General features: G+C 34.1%; 1 protein-coding gene across 1 annotated transcript in view; it reads right to left on the reverse strand.

Annotated features, from left to right (window-relative positions):
• The window catches only part of LOC145671300 (uncharacterized), a 71,898-nt gene that overhangs the window by 13,309 nt on the left and 33,738 nt on the right, over positions 1-24,851 (reverse strand). The window contains exons 5-6 of the mRNA XM_081740268.1: positions 17,351-17,402; positions 7,130-7,249 (exon numbers count right to left, since the gene is read on the reverse strand). Of these exons, the coding sequence (XP_081596394.1) occupies positions 7,130-7,249; positions 17,351-17,402 (172 nt within the window). The remainder of the gene's footprint in view (positions 1-7,129; positions 7,250-17,350; positions 17,403-24,851) is intronic.

A 24,851-nucleotide genomic window follows, 5' to 3' on the forward strand; every position in this document is an offset into this window, starting at 1 on the left:
CACTGAAGACGATCCCCAACCAGGATCAACAGTGGCTCTGCAAACTGATAAAAACGTCCGAACAGTGTCAAAGCTGGAGCATAAGGATCGTTATGTATCTTCAAAGTTCATCGAGGATCGCATTGGAATTCCGAAGTCATTCTTTTTCATTCCAACAAAAAATGTGGGCAAACCAAAAGTATTACGCGGGTTGTGCCCCTCACATTCAAGTGACGAACAAAAACAATGCATAGTGAAACAGCGCAGAGATATGGAGCAAGCAGCTGGTGCGGATCCAGGTTTCACGTCAAACATTATAACAAATGATGAATCATGGTATGAAACACTCACAAAGCATGAGCGCTCGGAAGAGGTCAAGGCTCTTCAAAATCGAACCAAATTGAAAAATGTATCTCAAACTGCGATGCATCTTTGCATCTTTCATTACTACCACGGAAGCTAAAATAAGGAGCAAGCTGAGAAAATACTGTATTACTATCATTTCAAGCAACTTTTCTTTGAAGGGTCGGTTGCTGCAAAAATAAACGCCTCGACTTTTATAAAACAATTTTCTACTCTGTCTTTGCTTCCCTTTGTTGGTTTGTTGCTAGTGGGTCATCCTCCAGACCTTCTCTGATTTCTGATCATTCTAACCGTGTTTCTGAGTGTGTAATAAAAGGATGCCCCTTGAAGAACCCTTAAAAAAAAGCGCATTGACAGCAGAGAAAAAAGTTTAAACTATATTGCACCTAGTCAACATATGATTTAGCATGAATGGGATGGTTAGTAAAACGCAGAAGTGCGTACAGTAGACCACTGAAACAGTAACGGAATTCTTTAGAGCCGAAAATGTAGAAAAATACACTAATTTTTCACTCTCTTTTCTTTTCGCTTTTTATTTGAAGTACTGATATATCGGATGCCCATTTACAACACTTGTAAAAAGCAACATACAGTATTTGCAAGATATCTTCTCGCGAGACGCCACGAACCTAACTCAAAGAATATCCCGACCAAAGGGACTCTCTCCCTCTCTCTGTATATATATATATATATGTGTGTGTGTGTGTGTCTGAAGAAAGAACAGCCTCTTAGTTGTTTTTCTGAGCCTAATTGTTCAATTTGCCGCTGTGGTAAACTTTGCTGAACTTGACAAATAGTATATATAATATAATAAAATGCAAAGAAAAGCAATAGCCCTTAAAGTTTCCCTGTAGCCTCTCTCCGAAATTAAATGCATAGATTTATTATTTCCAATTCGAAATAATTTTTGCTTCTAGTATAGTAGTGACGGAGTTCTTGTTCGTTGTAGTCGATAAATAATAATAATAATAATAATAATAATAATAATAATAATAATACTAATAATAATAATAATAATAATAATAATAATAATAATAATAATAATAATAATAATAATAAGAAGAAGAAGAAGAAGAAGAAGAAGACGAATAGATTCATAAAAGAAACTCAATAAATACTAAACTAATTCAAATTCATTCATAACACAATGCAATAAATTGCAAGGTCACAAAAACGTTTTTCGAAATGTGGGCGTTCTTTATGTATTTCGACCTCCTGAACTCGAAAATAATACTCAAAATATCATATCACCCACAGTTTTGGCACAAATCGCTAACAGTTGCAATTGATGACAATGCAATATAATGATATTATAATATATACAAAAGCACCGTATGAAGCTCAGAAGCAGGGCATGGCTTTCAACTGTTCAACAGTTGCGCCCCTAACGACACACAGGGAACTGTCACATTGGAAATGGCGCTTCCTGTTCGTCACTGTTTGTTTGAGGAAGGAAGTACATGTTAGTGTTAGTGTACAATGTCTATCCGAGGCTGTGTAAACTCTTCTAACAGTTTTTGTTACATCTGTGGTGAACTTGTGGTGAAAAAAGGCCGAAGAAACATTACTGATTTCGTCAAAAAGGTTTACCATGCCTATTTCGGAGTGAAACTAGGCGACATCAACAAACCATAGGCTCCACAGGTCGTGCGTATTGTGTGTGTGGAAGATTTACGATGGTGGGCGTCAGAAAAGAAGAAGTCATTACGATCTGGCATCCCTATGGTCTGGCGAAAGCAACAGACCGATTACAAACGACGTTAACTTCAACAAACAATAACAACGATAAGTAACTCTCTCTCTCTCTCTCAATAGCCTATGGAACCCAGAGGTTCAATGCCGCGTTCACAAAAGCTCTCCATTGACTTCTATCCTTAGCTACTTGCATCCAGTTTCTACTTTGTATTCCTATTTCTGCGAGATCCATCTTAATATTATCTTCCCATCTGCGCTTAGGTCTTTCTAATAGTCGTTTTCCGATTGGTCTTCCACTCAAGATTTTGAAAGCGTTTCTACTTGCTTCCACTCTAGCTACAGGACCTGCCCACTTAAGCCTCTTAGACTTGACGACCCTAACAATGTTGGGTAAACCGTATAAATTATGTAGTTCCTCGTTATGAAGTTTCCGCTATTCTCCATTCCCGTTCCTCTTGGGTCCGAATATTCTTCTCAGGATCTTGTTCTCAAATACTTTCAGTCTATGTTCTTCCCTCAGAGTAAGCCACCATGTTTCGCAACCATACAGAACAACAGGCATGATTATTGTTTTATATATTTTAAGCTTTAAATTCTTCGACAGAATTCGCGACGACAAGATTTTGAACCGAATAGTAACACGAATTCCCTGCTTTTAGTCGACATTTAATTTCTTCGTGAATATGATTTTCGTCTGTTAATATTGATCCTAAATATTTGAAAGTATATCAAAAGTATTATTTAATATTTTAACGCCTCCACAATTTGCCGTATTACGGTTCCAACGCACTTCCATGTATTTAGTTTTCTCTGCATTTACTTCTAAACCCATGTCCCTGAAAGCGTTTAATAAAATCTCTGCATTTTTTTCTATTGTTCTCCTATCATCCCCTATTAAATTTACATCATCAGCATATGCCATAACCTGGTGAATACCGTTCAACTCTAGGCCCTGGTTGCTATCTTTGATTTTCCTTATGGCGTATTCCAGCACAAAGTTAAGTAATAATGGCATAATGGCTCCTCGTTTCAAGCCATTTTCGACGTGAAAGCTTGTGGACAAAAATTAATTAAACATATCATAATTAATCTAATTAGTTTTCTCGGTATTCCAAGTTCTGTAAGAACGTTGTATAATGTTTCTCTTCTAACCGAGTAGTACGCCTTTCTAAAATCAATAAATAATTGATGTACTAATTTCGCTAAATATTTTAACAGATAGGACGAGACAGAATAAGAAAGCAAAGAAAAAACAATGGAAAGAAAAAAGAAAAGAACAGACACGTAGCTGTTAAGCATCCAAGTGGTCGCGGCAGAGTTACGTGATAACGTAGGCAGGCTGAAGTTAGAGAGGGTATAGTGACGGACACAAACTTATTACTTTTGATTATTTTTTTAAATCCCTTTCCCCTATACTATTCAAATGTTCATACAGTAAGCGATCCTTAATCCAGCATTCTATTGTTCGATACATTCTATAATCCGGCACCGACCGAGTCGCTTGCTCATTTTTTCGGGTGAATTCTGGCGTTTGTTGACCTTGACTGTCAGGTCGCGTCACTGCGCTGCCCACGTTTTTAGTTCGCCCAGTGTTCATTGTGATCAACAGTTTTCCACTATTTGGACTGTTGGGTTGGTAAGAGTGCAGAAAAGCGAAAGGATGATAAATAAATAAATAAAAATCTCCTCCATTTGATCCAATGGTTGGATGGAGAAAAGATTTTATAGTTTCTAAACTTTGACTATATAAAAGGTGATGTCAACAGTACGCTTCGGCCATATTTACTCCCAGCTTTTCCCAGACATCTATTTTACAGGGGATAGATGAGGTCCTGAGCATTCAAGCGAGGGTAGAGCAATAAAAAATTCACGCTTTCACTGGCCATCTAACCTCGGCCAACCACTTGGTAGGTAAACGCGTTACCGACTATGCTACCGTGCTCATAATAAACATATTACAAAATGTCATAAATTATAAAGTATAAAAATGGGTGTACTTTTCACATCGGACTCTCTGAACTGACCACATCTGAGTTCAGGTCATTGTCAGTGAAGGTAAGTAATCAGTAATATAAATTCATCTACTTTTGTTTTTCCACTTCGATTAGAAAGAGAGCTGCACAGCTGTTGAAGTTATAATGAAAACAAGATTTCTAAGCACAGGTTTTGCAAGTATATTCGTTTTAATTATTACACTGCCAGATATTCAAGTTTACTTTTATTCATACTCCTTTGTCTCCTAATCTGATGAAACATTTAGCGAAAGAATTATATACATATACTTTTTTAAATGCGTGTGACTCTCTTCACGATTATCTGATAATCGAATAACTTTTCATTTTGATTTGGGGTTCCCTTTCTTTCAACTGTACATGAATGAACGAAATTTTGAAAGAAATGAAAAAAGACAGACTACGCAAAACCACAGACCAGAAAAAAGCTCTATTAATCTACTATTGCTTCGAACTAGGGAAACAGAACTTACCTAATATTCTAATCCTTGTACATATACAAGAATTAGTAAATTAGGCTAATTTTTTCCCCTTAGTTTGAAGCGCTTTCCCTGCTGGTCTAATGGCTAGTGTGCGTGGCTTTGGTGGAAATTGTCCTGGGTTCGATTCTCGGTGGAAGGGCCTGTAATCTGAAAGCATTAAGATGGTTCGCACTCCACTTTATATTGTAGGTCCATGTCTCATATAGCCTCTGTACTAAAAATTGACACTCATCTTCAAACAAGCAACTTAGTATGAAATGATATGTTTAAGTTCTACTAAAGTGACGTCCTTTAAGAGCCCCACTAAAGGTTTGAAGGAAGTGAAGAAAGAGGGTGAAAGAACAAGGATATCGAATCCAATACCTGCGTAAGTTAGTAAAGCGTAAAGCACTTAGCTCAACTGTAGGAGACAATTCAGAACAACTATGTTTCCCACTATACACACACACAATGATAAGAAGAGATAAAAAATAATTGAGAAAACATACGATGATATGTAACACTCATTCAAATTTCATGGTGCGAAATAATAACACTCGAAGGGTGGGGGTATACGAGTAAAAGAAATATATCTCTTTGCACGTGAATGTTTCGACATAGAGAGTTCACATATCAGAACATCCTAACTATCAAACTATGTAAGATTGAGGATATCGTTAACCACTAGTTCACGCATTAATTACATGTGAAATATATATTAATTATAAATGAATTACTGTTAATTAATTTGCAAACGTCTGACAATAGTGTCACCTCATTAATCCCGCAGTAAGTTCTTAATGCGGTGAACTTTCCTCCAAAAATATTAAGTAGAAAGGAGTTTCTTCCATCCCAGGTTTTCGCACCTTGCATTTTTCAATGACTTTTTTTATTTTAACTGTCTTGTAATTTCTGACCATAAGATTACACTTATCAATTTTCTAATCCTTCTTATTTTCTTGCGTTCTTTTTCTTCTTCTTCTTCTTCTTCTTCTTCTTCTTCTTATTATTATTATTATTATTATTATTATTATTATTATTATTATTATTATTATTATTATTATTATTATTATTATTATTATTATTATTATTATTATTATTATTATTATTTGACATTGTGTGCCACCAACAGAAACTCAATTGTTTTTAGTTCTTTTGCTCGTATAGTCATAATATAAACACCTTTTATTGTGACTTTTCTTAATATTCGCATAAAGATATATTTATTTAAGTAGCTAAACCTGCGCTGTCTATTCAGCGCATCGTTCTATTATGACCATGAATCTCCTTCCCACTGTGTATGTCTCCTTACTCACACAAGTAAAGGATAGGAGATTCAAAAAGGAAGTCAACTGTTATGTATAAATGTTGGAGTTAGTTTGTAGCAAATTCGCAGAAGTAATACATCAAGTGGAAATATTTTTTTCTAATAAATCCACATCCGTTCGAGTACGTCTCATTCCGCTCTTGAGGCCTTTGAAGTTGCCAGCATGCAATAGGTTTTGTCATTCAGATTTAAGCAAAGCACCTGCAATGTCCGTCAACCCGCCATACGTAACGTCTCTACAGGTTGCGTAACACCGTAGTTTCGGCCTGCAACAATGTTAATCTTATGGGCTCAAAACGGCCCCTAAAATGTTGAATAGATAATAACGACACGGTTTTTGAGAATTTGAATGACAACTGGGCAAACTACACAAAATTTGGAATCGATCAGTGAAAACGGCACGTTTCTAGCACTTGTGGTTTCGAGATTTCATTGTCGAAAGTATTGGGAACAAACATATAAACCTAGCATTTTAATATATAGATAAAATTCCAATACTTTGTTATTAAAGTAGTCAGTCTGTTAATTACTGAAGGAAGCTATATGGTACATATTATACAAGAAATACTCTACTCACTTTTATACCTCTGTGTTTTCTTTCCTTATGCATTAAAAAACATCAATATTTCAATCCACACGGGAATATTTCTTGAGAACAGTTTACTCTTTTAAGCTGGAAACCTATTAAGTTACATTCTTTGGCTTTAGTCTTTTGTATTGTCCAATAAAAAAAATTACACCACTGTTAACAAAAGCTTAGCTTGATTTATATCTGTCCAATATCAAGTTGAAGAGAACAGCACTTCATAATTAAGGATGTTTGTATTTTCACTTATGGATCCTTGAATCCAGTGTTATAACATAATGTATGCATAAACGCTTTTCACATTATTCTTTTCTCTTCACTTTTGGTTCCTTTACAAAAAAATTATTTTATTTACAATATATCTAATTTAAACACAAGTTTATTACTTTTCCTCTTCTGTCACTTAAAACTATTATTTCCTTTAGTTTTTACTACAGAAAACTCATCAGCAAACACCAACTGCTGTTCTCTTCAACTTGTTAATGGATAGATATAAGCCAAACTAAAAATTTGTGGATACTATGGTGTCTTTATTTTTTTTATAAGACAATACAAGACGTAAACCAAAAGAATGGGAATAATAGATTTCCAGTTAAAAGAGTAAATTCTCGAAAAAGATCCCCGTGTAGATTGAAATACTGAGGTTTATTAATGCACAAGCAATAAAAACGTAGCAATACAAGTCTTGTTATTTAACTGTGAGTACCTGCATTATAAAGAGCCTTGAAAAAATCATGATCCCAAAGTTTCGTTGATTGGGCTGCTCCACTGACTGCCATATAGAATGGGGAATTCCCATCTGAGCTGTATTTGCGAACGTCTGCACCTGTAATGAAGAAAGAGTTGTTTTTATTTTACTTGATTAGTTGAAACTTTATTGGAAGTTCAACTTCTAAGGCAACAACATAAGTCCAACACTTATCGCAGAAATTTTTATTCTCTATACTAAAAGCTTCTTTTGATACTTAGATGTTACCACCTGTATATTACCAGACATATACAGTGAAATCTCTTCAATAAAAGAACATCAATAGGGCACGGTTATTTGTCCGTACATGAGAGGTGTCCGTAACAGAGAGGTTTCACAAATTTAGATTACTTACAGCTCATGCGGTAATTGTATGCAGTATATAGTAAATACATTAGTTCTAAACGTCGGCTAATATCAAAATGCTGTACGTAGGCGAAATCAGTGTTCGCATTGCTGAACGATGAGAGGGAAATCTTCCTCTAGAAATAAATAAGCAACGCTCAGGAAGGGATTATATGAATATATACTGCAAAATACATTGCATACACAGTAATTTTCTTCTCAAGTGCACAAGATTTCTTAATTTACATACTAACTGTATTAAAAGAAAAAAGTAACCACAAGAAAGCAACTTGTGGACAGAGAAAACAACTTCTAATTCAGCTTACAAATGTTCTGTGGTCGTTCACGGAGTCATTGACTTACGGCAAAGACATTTTGTGGGAAATGAATTATCTCTCTACTTCACTGTACCCCAGATTTATTTTTCAAATTCCAGAAAACATTTTTGTATAGCTAAATGCGTACGAACTGAGAATAACTTCTGTCCCTTATGAGGAGGTTATTAAAACCTTGGGGAAGGAGAAGAAAACTGTCCGTATCTGAGAGTGTACGTAAACTGGAAGGTTCCATCCCGTACAAGGATTGCACTGAAAGTTTTGGAAACAATGTAATCTTTTAGTTTTTGTTGTAGTTTAAACTATCATCTTTGTTCACTCTAAATGCAAAATCGTATGTAACTCAGAATTTTTGTCCTTGCAGGACACGAGTTTGAAGTGAGGTGGTCGTGATAAAAAATGACCTGCCGAGAGAGCACTTCCGTGCCACGATTTATTACAATTTTCGCCAAGGTTAACACAGCAAGAAAGAGTTCGGATGGCTGCTACTTTACCTAATGAAGCCCCCATCCCAGATGACAATTTACATGTAGTTTCAGAAATTCAGATGTGGTTGGGTCAGCCTGAATGATGAGGATCGTGCAAGTAGTCCATCGACAGCCATTGTACCCAAAAACATTGAAGCTGTTCGTGAATTCATTAACAGTGATCAACATTTAACTTATCGCGAAATTCAGGGGACCTTAGGCATTGGCATGAGCCAAATACAAACAATATTGCATGGTCACTTAGGTGTGAAAAAACATTGCGCTCGTTGGATCCCACACAATTTAACTCAAGCACAAAAAGACGCCCATGTGAAATGGTGCAAAGCTATGACGAAACGGTTCAAGTCTGGATTATCTAATTTGGTGTTAACATCCTAACAGGTGATGAAACGTAGATTTATGCATACAAACAGGAAACAAAGCAAACATCTGCTGTGTGGGTGTTCCGCTATGAACTTAAACCAACTAAAGCTATTCGTGCACACTGTCTCCAAACAAATTATTGCATCATTTTAAGGTAAATCAGGTCATATTGCAACTGTGTCACTAAAGAATCTTAGAACAGTCAATGCAGAATGATACACAACAAATATGTCTACCAGAAGTAGTGAATGTGAGCATATAGTCCAACCCCAACCGTCGAATCATTCTGCATCACGACAATGCCAGCTCGCGCACAGTAGTTACCACAAGTGATTTTCTGGATCAGGAAATTGCTGGTCATGACACACCTGGCTTATTCCTTTGGTTTAACCCCCAGTGATTTCTTTTTGTTCCTAACAATCAAGAACATGTTGCGTGGGAATCGCGTTTGCACTACAGAAGAAGCCAAGGCATACAAAATGCATGTTTCACAGGCACCAACTTCGGAGTGCCATAACTGTTTCAAGATGTGGTTCTATCGCTTGAAACAATGCATTGCTGCAAAGGGGACAATACTTTGAAAAGCAATAAAAATTGATGTTCTTGCGTTCTATCTTTTTCCCGAAACTTTCAGTGCAACCCTTGTACTTGTACACACCTTGTATATTTTTTTTCGTGACAAAAAAATCCGTCCGTAATATGGAGGTATCCCGTAAGAGAAGTTTCAATTTATTTGGACATTTGGAGTCTAAATTAAAAATAAACTCCGTGGCACAACAGCCCATAATGGGTAGGATCTACCAATAAACTTTATTTCTCATTCCCTAGAGGTGATTTGTAGTCAGTCCATGGACTTCTTTTACCACTAATACCAGTTTTCTTGAGCTAGTCCACTACGTCTTCTTTCAAGTACAGTGAAATTCCTTTAAGGCCACTGTAAAACTGATTATCTAGAGGGATGGTGTTAAAGAAGGTTCAGTAATTACCAAGAGTTTTTCAAATCAGAAAATAAAGTGCAAATAAACTCTAGCAGCCAGTTAAAAAGACAAAGGAAAGAAACGCAATGGAAGTTTCAATTTTGCACGGTGGATGTAAACAGCTCAAGAATGTTTGTTGCATACTGCAAAATATGTAACTCATACGACATTTGTTTCAATAGTAAAAAATGAGATATGGATAGCTACTGTTAAAGTCGCCGTTACCCGTTAAGATGTTAACGGATTTACTCCATTAGCGAATTCGGTCGAGATAATCCCTCTAGCTATCTATTGAAAAAAAGATTTAAAAAATTCGTTTTTACATATCGAATGTGGGCTATAAATGACCATCATTAAAGTCACCGTTACCTGTTAGCATACTAACGGATTTATTCAACGAACTCGGCCGAGATAATTGCTATAGCTATCTATTGCAAATAAATAAATAAATAAATAAATAAATAAATAAATAAATAAAATAAAAAAATAAAAATTTACTTTACAGCAAGAGTTATCGTGTGATGTAACAGACCTACGGACGCAGATAGCCACTGGTATCTATAAAGATATTAATAAACTGATTCCATTAACGAACTCGAATGAAATAACCGCTGTAGCTCTCTACTAAAAAGAACATAATTCAAAAATGTCCTTTATATAAATGCATGCCTTTTCCACAAACAAGGGGATAACGAATATTTTTATGACTCCTCAGGGTTCACCTACCTATCCTATCCGCTCAGATTATTAGGATCACGCAGAGGAACTTATAAGATTATGCTATTAGTAAGTCCGTCCATCCGTTACTACGCTCGATAACCCTTGATCGAAAGCAAATTTTTGGAATTTATGTTTTAAAAGATAACTAAAGTGATCATTTCGGCCGAACTCGTTAATGGAGTCAATCCGTTAATTTCCTAATGGGAGTAATGGTGACTTTAACAGTACCTATCCTTATTCCATATCCCATACATGTAAGTTTCGCGCTATCCTCTTTACTGTCTTTAACCGAATTTCCTTATCTACTGTATATTACACCAGCTCACTTGAAACACGTGTTTGTACTATACTAGTTGCCTTAAACAAGGTAGAAATGTATATATAAATGTATATATATATATATATTGACACAACCAGATAATCGTTGGTCCAAAGAGGAAGTAGTTAAGTATAAGAAGAACGGTTCAAATGTGCTGCTTATGGACCTGCATATCTGTTTTAGTGAGAGTCATTCATGATAAGAGCTTTTACAGTAGCTCCCCAATTGTATTGAGAAGGATCCCAGATGAACGCCGCGCTGTCAACACTATCTGGTTGTGCCTAACGGTAATCCATTCAAAAACAAATGAGACTCAGCGTTACTTGACTTTAATAATTTTACGGAAACTGATATAAATCAGTAAAGCTAAGGGATTGGCTGTCAACCGACTATTGCTACTAATATTTTCTGAATTCGTAACATAACTACGAAGTAAACCCTGCAGTTTTATTGATATATTTTCCTCATTTGTAAAGACCGGCAGATGTGGCAAAATAAAACACCAAAAATGGGAAAATAAATTTTAAAAATGACAGCTTATATTACAAAAATTGATATTTTCATTGTATTATTATGTCATTAATTTACCGAAAGCTCACATTAAATGTGTTAATCAACAATAAGGATTGTAAATAGCTCTAAACTGAAAATATTAATAACCAAAACGCATCAAAAAGAAGGGAAAGAAATAAAATTTCAAATTATAGAAATATTGGTCATAACGTAAAACTGTAGAGAAAATACCCTAACGATTGCTCTGATCAAAAACATTTTTTAAAAACTCCATTCGTATTTGGTAAACCCTACCTTGGCACTTGATTTAGTAGTTATGCCATATAACACGTAGTTCATTTCTGACCTCACGATATCAGGAGCATATTCTTTAGGTTGTCCTCACACAAGTTATGTCACTGTCTATCTGTTAAGATGCGTTTGAGACGTGAAAATGTTCGATTAACGTCCACCAATGTCACATGTTCGTACCTGAAGCACGTCACAACCTTTGAATTTTATAAGAATATCAACCGTGCTTTGCTTTGTGTTTGATTGGGCAACAATGATTTATTCCCTCCAGAGAGGAATGTTAAATTCCATATTTCACAGGTAAGCTGCGTTCCACCATAACAGCGAGCAATATGACTTGTATTTTCGGTAGATATGTGAACAAAATTTAAGGAGCAACTATAAAATGATAAATATGGTCAATTGTTACAAAAACTGGCATTTATTCACGATTTCTTGTAAAATGGCAAAATATGACATCTATGGTAGTTTTTTCACAACTGCTGGTCTTCACTCATGTCTGAAACTGCTGATTGTTTAAGACTATTCACTATGTTCTGTATCATTTTTTTTTTTTACTTTCATGAAAAAATTAAAGGTAATAAAGAATAAAACCTAGAAAATAAACTATTTACTATGCATTAAATCCTATTAGATAAGCTAATAAATGTTTCGAGGTATTCTGTTACAGATCAGAAATCAGGGATCCAGTGGACATCATAGCTATCATCATCATTATCAACATAAGTATTCTGCCCTTACTGACAAGTCACTTGCTGTAACTGAGGAGCTTCATGATCTTCAGCTAACCTCTTCGTCTTCACTAATCGTATAATAGCTATCGACTACTCAAATTTTTGCATTGTGTGAAAGGTCTTGGAAACAAATAATTCACTTATAGTTTCTTCTAAGTAGTACCTTTCTGAGTTGTTATTGTCTTATTTACAAGAAATAAGAAAAAGTAACGGGGACCATACTAAAGACTCTTCTATGAACATCACGTTCTTGATGAAGTCTCGAATACATGATGCTTCATGTACTTGCGATAATCTGAATTCATTCACTCTATACATTCAGTTATGCCCTCTGTGATTTACTTCTATTATAGTTTAATGTCTCTTTTCAGCACCAAGGCTATGATATATAGGCATATACCTTAACGTGAAAGCCTTCCCGACTCCAGAATCGACCATGAGGCACTCGTGCTTAAGGCAAGTGTGTTAATTATATCCACGATTCTTTTATTCTTCCAACTTTCTTCTCAATGCTTGCGATATTTTTTTCAATCAGGTTGGTCTAGGAAGGAGGTTTGTTGCATCAAACCACAAATTCTGGATAAGCTGGACTATCACATTCGTCATGTGTTTACCAACATACCACCGCTCCACCAAGTCAGTGTCCTCAAGAGAAAAGCTGATAGATACTGACTTTAGAGACTTGAAAGCGGGGAGATGATTATAGATTATCTTACAAAGGGGCCAACAGCAACTGAGGATGTAGCGCAGGGCTCCTACGAAACGTACGTGATCATATTCGACAGAAGAATTGTGGGAACTGAGAAAAGGCGTCCTTTTCCATCACAAGAGTGCCTCCAGCTATAATTCGGTTATTTCTATGGCAGCAATTCGATTGTAGCTTCGAATTGGTATCTCATCCACCTTATTCACTCAATTTGACACCTTCTGACTTTCACCTCCTAAATTCCGAAAGGAAGTTGAAAGGTGTCATATTGACACCGATGATAATGTCACTGTGCCATAGATGACGTTCTGGATGGCTTCGGCAAAACTTCTGTTCCAACGACATAAAGGCACTTGAACATTAATGTGGAACGTGTTTTGAATTATCACCTACGTCTTTCATAGTTAGGTTTAGAACTTTTGTAACATCCCTTGTGTAGTCATATTCTTTTATTGGATAACATGTGAGCATATACAAACATTAGCAAAAAGATATATTTTTTAACGTATATATGTTATGCCAATATGCAAACAACAGACAGTTAGAAATTTATTCAGCAGAAAAAATACTTGCCGATAGTTTAAAAACGGACCTTATCTTCTGGAAGCGAGAAACTGTAACATTAAAGTGACGACGGTCTACAGAAAATTATTCCGAAACTTAATAAGGATTGAAATTTATCATAGTATAATGAAAGCAAAGTTTCTTTTGAAACAGAACCACGTAGTCTATAGATTCAAAACAAACACCACTTATTTTTTAATCCAATATTGTTCTTCAAGCAAGTACGTTATTTATTGTATTTGTTTAGATGTTAAAAGCAACTATGGTGTCATGTTCTGTGTATAGTCTATATGCAGTATACAGAACATTTCGCCCAATTAGTTTGAACAGCAATTGTGGTTTGTAAATAAGTTCATTTTCTAGTCCCTTCTAATTCACAGAGTACCAAAACTTCGTATTCTATAGGGTTCTCATGAAAAAGAGGATGTAAAAAGTTTACAGTGGATGAGAATACGCTAAAAATGTAACAAGAAAACGCCATACTTCTATGATGGAAGAGTTTTAATTTAACAAAAATAGAAGATGTCGAAACAGTTATCGGAGTAACTTAATTGGACGCATTCAAGGGAGCCGATTTCTCTGAAACTTTTGGCGGGGAGGGGGCATTCACATGTGTTTGGTTGCAGACGAGTGTTTAATAACCCATATATGAGGATTTTAAAGACAAATATAATTCAAATTATGCCAAATATTGTATATTCATAAAAATACATATAACAATACATATCACAATAAATAATACATATAGAAAATATATATTCGCAAAATATACATTGGGAGCCAACATAAGCATTGGGAGTAGAGATGCAAGGGCTCGGAAAAAAACCGGCTTTTTTGGAAAAAAACTCGGTTTTTTCTGCTTTGCTTTTTTGCTTCGGAAATTTTGGGCTTTTTTCAAAATACTGCTTTAAATTGATAAAACAGACTTTGTATCGCTTCTATATAACACAAAAAATCATTTAATTAGTGGTTGATGCTGATAATAATATAAAACATCAAAAATAAACTATGAATTTCGAAAAAATATTTCAAACAATTTTTCTTCAACATATTTACATTATGAATTCCACAGGATTAACCAATGTATATAATAAGAATTTTTTAACCTCCTATATACAAAAGTAAGCAGAGTTGGCAAGAACCGTGGTTGTTTTTGAATATGCCAAAAACCCGTTTTTTGGGGATGTTTAAACCAGGCTTTTTTGGTTTAAAGCAGGCTTTTTTGACAGATTTTTTGCTTTATGTATTTATATTACATATTCACAGAAATAGCCTAAGTTTGTTTCGCCTTGATGTTATTATGCAACAGTGGGGTTATGCCGGAAGAACTCCCATAAGCTTAAAGAAGTGCGGTCAGTAAATTTCTTAAGTTGAGAACCTCCCGCCCTAGCCATTGGGAAAATCCCGTCATTACTTGAAATGTAAGACAATAACGGGAAAATCCTCTTATTGCTTTGCATGTAAAATTTAAAGGTCAACGTACCATAATCAGTACGCTAAAACTGAGGTATTAAATTACAAATTTAGTACCGGTACGTAGATATCATTGAAAGTCCAATCCAAGCTAATGTTGGAAGCTACGTAGGCAATCGATAAATTTTGCCAATTTCTATCAATATAAATATAATTTCTATCATGCCAATTTCTATCAATATAATTTAAGCAATATTGGCTTCTTTATAAAACAACACGCATTTAGGCATGTAGAAATATACAATTTGGTTTGTTTCGTATATTTAGGCTTAACATCCTTACGAAATACCGAGGTTATCAATGAGAAGACTTTCGCTTATACTGACATCCGAACCGCTACTTGGGTTACGCATGAAAAAAGGATTGTGGTTCGACCGAGAATTGAACATGGGACACCTTGATTAAAAGGTGAAAGGGAAATAAAACTATTGCAGGTGGTTTGATATCTGGAAACGTTACCATGAAGTTCACACGATTCGCATTTTTCATTCTTTTTATTTTTGTGGTTTAAACCAGTTATTAAAAAAAAAAAAAAGTTGGTGTAAATCAGCCAACCCTAAAAGTAAACACTTCTTTTTAAAGAATACACAAATAACTAGCAAAATAGTATGTAGTATTTTTACTTCAAAATATTCCATACCCTCTTTTTGAAACAAAATAAAATTAAAATAAAACATAAGAGAAATACTTAGATTTATATGATACACTTAAAAGGCTGCACATCTAGAGCTTTTGGTTCTGTATATTCTTGAAATTCTACAGTTAAGTTTTATAGAACCACCATCACAGTTTACCCAATCCTCAAGTTTTCTGAATTTTTAACAAGAGGGATTCAACATATCATTACGGAACTCCCCCCCCCCCAAAAAAAAAAGACTACGGAATATATTTAAGTTAAGCTAAATACAACTGCACAACAAACATGACTGAGTGATTAGCTTTTGCGCTTCTATCGGGAAGTCCGGGATTCAACCAGCATTCGACCATTCTGACAAAGCTTTTCTTCATTCCATCTGTGAATATAGAAATAGTGCGTGTACTGTGAGTTGGGCGACTTCCTTTTTTATTGTTTTTAAATCGTTATTATTACTAATTACCAGCAGTGACGGTTTTGCGAAGGTTAGGGGGGCGGTCTTTCGGACTGAAGCCCGTTCCCCAAAGTTACGGAATGTCTGCAACAAACGAAATATCTATTATTTATGCCTTTACTCATAAACTTTAAGCTCCCGTCAAATAAAAATTACGAATGTTTAAAAAAACTAAACATTAGTAAGAAACCCTTCCCAAAATACTTTTCTAAATCCACCACTGATTCTCAGTATAAAATGATTTTTAAAGTTGTATCCGGAAGATTATTGCTAAACATATAAACGAAACGAAATATTAGTTATGCCTGTACTCATAAACTTCAAGCACTTCCCAAATAAAATTAGGACTTTTTAGGAAACGAAACCATCAGAAAAAACCCTCCTAAAGTACTTTTCTAAATCCGCTACTGATTATTTGTATAAATTGGTATTCAAGGTTGTGTCCGGAAAATTATTGCTAAATCACTTCACAGCTACAGTATAACAGAAATGTTGAAGTACGGTTTGACGGATATATTGAAAAACGTACGCTTTGACGAATAAATAGAAAAACGGGCAAGTTTAACTTTTGCGCTAGAAGCTAGAGTACTAAAAGCTCTTAGAAATAAAACACGGATGACAAACTAGAGAAGAAAAAGGATGTCGATAACTCAAAAGTTAAAATAAAGTTAAATAGCCTCTAAAATTACCCTCAAATACTATATTCTTCATGTTAGCTTTAATTCGTAAAACATGTGCTCCATCCATCTTGATGGTGAATTTCAGAGCGAAATATCACATTCAGGTCATGGAATTTTTATCTAACTATAGAATATACTATAAGAAAGCTATTTAGATAGAAAAATCATGAAGTTGAAAAAAGCCAAAATTTCCAAAATTCTCGGTTTTTTTCCAAAAAAGCCGGCTTTTTATGTGAAAAAAACCATCGATTCAAAAAAGCCGGCTTTTTTGCATCTCTAATTGGGAGGTCCGAGCTCCCCCCCTTCCCCAAGGATCGGCGCCATTGCACATTAGATGGATAAAACATTTTCATTGCAATATCTTACAATTTATTTTCAATAGTACGTGTATGTAGTCAAATAGGTGAAAGAATAAAGAGTTTAAATTTGCCTGAGATAGGAAATAAAAAATCTATATTTAAAATCTACCAGAAATTCATGTCATTTAAAAATAAAACACAAAATTAAAAATCTATATTTAGAATCTACCAGAAATTCATGTTATTCGAAACTAAAATCACATTTTTATATATACGATACGAACCTCGTTGCAGCATGTAGAGCAAAACATCACGATTGCCAGACCGACACACTCTCTGAAAAAAAATAATAAAAGTAATTGAGAATTATAACAAATCGCCTTTGATTTTGTTTTAAAATCAAAATTTGTTGGTACTATAATTTGTTACTGAGTTCAATCAATACTAAGAAATAAGTGGGTATCAATCACGTGACAAATGTAAGTAGGTATGAGTCATGTGACAGATGATCACATACTGTCATGCTCGCTCTTAAGAAAAGAGGGTAACTTCTGAGCTTCTGCTCCCCAAATTCTAATTAGTTTCACATTTCTCATCATTTTACACTAGTCTGAGTTGAGAATGTTATATTCTGTATTTAATAATCCCAACTGACAGTTCTTAAGTCCTTGTTTAGAACATAAAATTGGACGTCCTTGTTTAAATAGTTCTTGAAACGTATTTATACTATTTGTTAACATAACACATATATATCTATGTTCTTTTCATTTATTACTGTATTTGAATTAAGAAACTTTGTTGAGATAAAACTATTATTGTCGAGAATATGAAGAAAGTATTTAAAAACTAACCGTTAAAAGTTCAAATGTAATTAAAACTGCAAAATTTAAATCTTGACATAAATGAAAATATAAGAAACTGATTCTAGATGTAATGTTAAGAGACGTTAGGGCTCGACAAAATATAAATATCTTCAAAAGATCATATAAAAAAAAAAAAAAAAAAAAAACCTTTTTACTCACTACTGAATTTAGATGATCTTACGAGTTTCAGTAATAATTTACTTCTGTCATGTTTGGCAATTTTTTAACATATTAAAAAGGCAATCTTTAGCAAGCCAAATTATAAAAAAGAAACTTTTTCTAGGAAAAGTAAAATCTGGAGAATTCCTTGCAAAGCGAAGTGAAGAAGAAAAGATAATATCTAAATTTAAGTTATTCATTTGCTTTATAATTAATGGAAACCCTCAGGTACATTTTACTCTCCCTACTTCCAGAATTATGGGCAGAGCATAAATCTGAAGTAATACAAAGTACATACTTTTTTCTTCCTTTATTGAGATTCCTCTCTATTATAGTCATAGAATGGAGTTTTTTTTTTTTTTTTTTTAACCAAATGTTTGAGAATGGTCATACTATTATCACAATACAGAATTAAAATAATATAGCTGTAATAAAGTAGTTTTAATAAAAATTTCGAAGTTATCATAATGCGTCGGGTATTGAATATTATATTGTAATTAGTCGCAGTTTTAATTATTCAAGTGAGATGGATGTAAAAGTGAAATCAGTCAGCAACATTATGTATTATATTTCAGAAGCTTGTAGACTTTTAACTCTCCATAGCACGCGTGGTCAATTGTAACATCAAGGCACGCGCGCAGTCTCACTCCGCAATATTTATTTATAGACCTATATCTTAATTTTAATGTGTAATTTATTTTGAAGCTATATTAAACTGTTTCATATTTTCTTTGCAACGTTTTCGACAATTGGGCATGTATATTTTACAGCACAAACTCTTTTAACAGTTCTAAGAAAACTAAAATTTCTCTATCCACGGAGTGTGACTCCGCGGCGCGTGCGATGGCGAGTTAAAATAATAATAATAATAATAATAATAATAATAATAATAATAATAATAATAATAATAATAATAATAATAATAATAATAATTTTTATATTCTTTACAGGAATTAGCTTTTCAACAGAGAAACAAACTTTAAAAAAATGAAATCTTTCAGTTATATGTCATGCTATTACGTATGTCCTTCTAGCTAGCATATGATTAATTAACGTGAATGAGTATGAAAAAAATTGATGGAATGGGAATTTAGGAATAAAAACAAGAACTTAAAGAAAAGCTTATGGACACGATGTTCTCCATTATTTTCCTTGGAAGAGTTGTTCAAGAGGAAGGTAATTGATTATCAGAAGTTTTGGACCTCCTTATTTAAGTAGTTGGAAGTTTATGTGCAACTCGTAGTTTTTCAGGGAAAAGTTTTCGTATCAAGTTTTTCACTGGAATCAGCTTTTGATTCGAGTTGTTCATCTGCCAGGAATTAGATGTTAAGTTTTGTCATTATTCTTCACTTCGATACATGCTGAAATGCATAATAACACTGTGTAAAGTGAAATATTTGCTAGCAAATTACTCAGCTGGAAACTAGCAGAAGTTACCGAAACTGTGTAGAATAGAATATGCAATATTAGACGCAGAATAAGAGTGTGCTAAGCTTATTTTATCATTATTATAACCAGGCGTTCATTTATCTCGTTAGAAAAACATAGTGTTGTTTAAAAAAAGTGGCTGCCTGTCCCACATCGAAAAGCTCTGTATTCTTATCGATAGATTAAAGTAAACGAAACAAATATGAAGCTTATCAATACCTTCCCAATACCAATAGATTTCGTACGTATGGCTGCAAAAGTATTGCCATTGAGATGGATGGATAGGTTTCCTGGACAAGACTGTACACAAAATTCATAGAAGTATGGTGGGGATTTTAAGTGAACGGCATAACTGTTAGAGCTTCCTTCTGGTGATATACTTAGCGCATTCGTCTTCAGCCCAAAATACTTGGGTTTAACTCCCGGTTGTGGCTGATTGGGGTGAGGCTATATGAGACATGGACCCACAGCTTAACGTGCCAGCTGAGCCACATAAACTCCGGAATGAGAAACACTTCTCCGTACGCTAACCATATAGCCACAAGAGGTTCATCGATTATGTGGTTCGGATTCCATGTTGTAAATTCCGTCTTATACGGCCTTTGTGCTGCTGAGAAGAAGTGTTAAACCAGGGATGCAAATAAGCAACAAAATTTTACTAGCCCAAGAAAAATGCTACTAGCCCACATTCCACAATATTAAGCATTTACTTACCTTCTGTATATTAAATACTCGCCCGCACCGATGAATCACTCGCCCCGGGCAAGTGGTTATTTGCATCCCTGTGTTTAAGTCAACAACCAGCTGCTTACTACCTTATTCGTGTGTACACTGCGCTGCAGTGCACGTGCTATTCGGTCACGAAGATACTGAAGAAATGAAGATAATGCCAGTGCTTGAAACGTGGTTTTAACAAATCCCTTGAGTAAGAAATAGCATAACATCAAATTCTCGAATTTTGGGACAATGGGAGAGGATTGTCGCGATTTCTAGCACTACGAATATAATGCTGAAAAAAGCATAATTGGGAAACACTTGCATGATCTATGAAAATCTCAAATTTGGGCATTGCCTTTTCTAATGACTCAGTAATAAGTAGCTGAATTTTATAATATTGCGTAAAGGAACGTTTTTATTAAAATTAGCACACACATTCTCCAGTGTCATTTTTTTTTTAATACTATTGCTGAATTTTCATTAATCAGGGCTGCCACTTTCGTATTACCAATAGTTTGGTTATAAATTGTTAAGAGAATGATAAGCTTTAGGTTAGGAACTGGAAGAAGAAACTCAACGCTCTACAATAATTAATTTAGTTGTCAATGAATAACAAACTATCCTTTTCAATTTACTGTCACTTCCTCTTTTTTCTTTTCTTTTATAATATCAAAATAAGTATTATTAGGTTTTAGTAATATACAACACTTCAAGATAAATAAATAAACTAACTGAGCAATTTGTTTTTATGAAAAGTTGTAATTTTAGCAGCAAACGATTATTGGCAAATTTGTAAGTTCTTTTTATTGAAATTATTATTTATACTTTCCTTTATCGTCATTCTTCGTAATATTTGCGTTAAAATGAAATACATAAGTGCTCTGGACATTTTCTTATAACTTAATGTTGTAACTTATGTTACAATACCAATATATTTATCCTAGTGATATAATTTCGAGAGTATGCTCTCATCCTCAATAGCTTAAAATACGAAGAACAATGAATTCAATTCAACCAGTGGCGGCTCCTGAAGAAAGTCACATTAATAAAAATTAAAATTTTATCGCTAAAAGCTTTACGAACGAAGTGTATCTAATGTATATATTCTTGTATACAGTTTCCTGTAGCAGTATGAAGCTTTTTCCTTTAGCTTGTAGCGATTCTAGTTATAATTACCTTTATCAAAATTTAACTTGGGTTTCTTGGTTCTTATGTACTGTAATAAGATATATATAAATTTCTTTCAGTATGTGTTGTTTTTCTAATGATTTTAAATTTTTGACACTATATTATATATTCTTAGTTATTAGTACAGATCAGGATAGTGAGTCTTTTATATGTTCTTTGATCCTGGCGTCAATATTTCTCTTAATCATGCCACTGTATGAATTTTCACGCTGGCACATAGCTTCATAGACTTCCTCTTGTACACAATTCTTAACAAAATATTTTTATAGTCCGTAAAATGTTTTTCTATATTAATAAGAGATTTACAACTTGCCTATAAGCCATATTTCTTTGGAACTATATTTAAATTGACTGATAATTTTGGTCGGATTCGGGTTATTCCGATTATTATTGGACATCCAATAGATATAGAAAGTACGTTTTAATTTTATTCAAGTCTACCATAAATACCCATTTATTTTTCCTAATTCAAAAATAATTAATATTTGATTTTTAATCTCCTCCTCAGTAGATACCGATCTACTATAAACTTTAAGAAAGAACTAAAACTGTAAATTAATTTGAATTTTGAACTAATGTATTATTTATTGAGCATATGAAAAAATCGTAAGTAGAAGGTTCCCTTATAAATTTGATGTAAATTTCTTGTTGTGAATACTGAATGTTAAAGCAAGGAATTCCAATTTATTATTTTTCTTAAAGTCGACCATGAATTTATTTTGGAAATACAGAATATTAATTTTGATGATCTTGAAGTAAACTCCGCAAATGCTTATGAGTTTCATAAACTGTGTTATCCACATATGTGTAATACTTGTTATATTTGTAGTGTTCTTTTTTCAAAGTGTTGCATTCGTAATAATTCATTATCACATTGACCAATAATGGAGATAAAGGACTACCCCTAGTTAGTCTATATGTTACTATATTTTATCTTCAAACATAAAATAATTTGTATGTAGATCTTCAACACTTTTATTTCGTAATTTCTTTAATTATTCAATATATTTCTTTTTAACCAAAGTTGAGTGCATTATAAGACTAAATTTAACGGAACAGAATAGATCATGAAGAAGGGGTTCCATTGCATTGAGTTTGGGAAACAACATCGTCTTTAACTCCTACTAAAATATTTAAATAAGTACATTATAAATAATACGGAAAAGTTCAGATAAGTGATCGAAAATAGCCAATAGCTGAAAACTGATATCTGCTCCTCAATGAATACTGATAATCTAAAACTAACTTCTATAGATATAGTTGACAACTAACTTCTATAGATATAGTTGACATGTTCAATTTTATTCCGATAAAGAACTAACGCTCATGATAACTAGCTCACTCACTTTATGGCCTATGGAACCCAGAGATTCAATGCCGCGTTCAAAAATGCTCTCCACTGACTTCTACTCTTAGCCAACTGGATTTAGCTTCTACTTTCTATTCTTATTTCTGCGAGATTCATCTTCATATTGTCCTCCCATCTGCGCCTAGGTCTCATTAATGGTCCTTTCCTGATTGGATTTCCAGTTAAAACTTTGAAAGCGTTCCTACTTTCTTCCATTCTGGCTACATGACCTGCCCATTCGAGCCACCTGGTCTTAATGTTTGGTGAACGGTATAAATTGTGCATTTCCTCTTTATGAAATGTTCGCCATTCCCGTTCCTCTTGGGTCCGAATATTCGTCTCAGTATCTTGTTCTCAAATACTTTCAATCTACGTTCTTCCCTCAGAGTAAGCGACCATGTTTCGCAACCATATAGAACAACAGGCATGATTATCGTTTTATATATTTTAAACTTCAAATTCTTCGACAGAATTCGGGACGACAAATATAGTTTTAGCCGAATAATAACATGAATTCCGTGCTTTTAATCTACATTTAATTTCTTCGTAAACGATTATGCTACTGGTAAAAAGTGCCCATGCTTTGATCTATTTCTAATCGCCCTTTTTATACTAATTTTATAATTGTTAGTCCTTAATGATCGAGTGTATCAAGAAGAATATTGCGTATGAAGTATATATTATTTGGCTACATGGGGGCCGCGGTGGCTCAGTGGTAGAGCGTTCACCTCTGGTGCTAGGGGTCTCGGGTTCAAACCCTGCTCCCGCCAAGTGAACTTTGTGGTGGACAAACACCGTGTGCGTGGGTTTTCTCGGGGTTCTCCCGTTTCCTCCCACTTTCTTCATTTCACCATTTCATTCATTACTCATTATCACCGTCTCCTTTAGCCTAACCGGCATAACCGTGGGACGTAAAACTCAAAATTTCATTTCATTTCATTATTTGGCTACATAAACAATACAATGTAAAACGCCGGTATGTTCAAGGGAAAACGAACATAAAATACAAAATAATACAAAACAATGACTTATCTGTGTCTGCAGAACTAAATGGCTCTGTACAATACACCGAAGGTTTCTCCTTTCTTGACACAACTCTAACCAAAATACACCGTTAAGTCCCAAATCACTAAATATAAAATGTCTTAACCTAGAAACACCGGAAATACTGCTCCACAATCACATTAGACAAAAGACGGTCTCTTGGCGCATTTACCTTCCCACATTATGAAAACACAAAGACAGAATATCATGCTTATGAAAACTGTATGATAAGTTTAGAGTGTAGCAAATTAACTGATTACATAATTTAAAATAAGAATATATATACAAACGTAATAAATATGTCTATGACAATTTGAGGACGCTAAATTCAATGTAATTATTTTAAAATATATTAGTCTAGGGGTCACAAGAAAAGTGAACTCAAGGTTGGTTCCAAAATATTAAAATCTCAAATTTCAGGTCAGTTTTCTCGCGATCCCATGTGCAGATATGTATAAAAAAAATCCATTGGATTCAGCATCCTGAAATTACTATAAAAGAGAAATTAGAAATAGATCAAAGCATGGCTACTTTGACCATTGACATAAGTGATATTATAAATAGATCAACTGTATAAGCGTTAGTTCTTTGGCTCTAGAATACACTCCATTGTGATTAAAACAGAACAAATTTAATGATTTAGAAAGTTACGAAATACAAGAATACCTCGACCATCGCGGTTATTGTCAAAACCAAAATACCGCAATAAACAAAACTGACACAATAGGGATAAATAATGCACGTAAAAATTATAATTATTGTCCAAAATTTTCAGATCTGTTCATTAAATTCTAATTACATTGTAATTCTTCACTATTGGCGATTATAATTATGAACCGTTTGAAGTGCAAGGTTTTGAAAAAGGAACAGGACAAACATATTAAGTATGTGGATGACACTGTGCTACTCATAGAATTAATGAACAACTACAGACTTTGCTTGAGGAACTGAATTCCTACACATTCAAACTAAATTCACGATTGACTTTGAGAAAGTTAATGAGTTTATTGACTCAACGTCCAGTAAACAGAACTAGAA

Source organism: Thermobia domestica, chromosome 15 (genome assembly GCF_964235325.1).
Source record: "Thermobia domestica chromosome 15, izTheDome1.hap1.1, whole genome shotgun sequence".
Lineage (NCBI taxonomy): Eukaryota > Metazoa > Arthropoda > Insecta > Zygentoma > Lepismatidae > Thermobia > Thermobia domestica.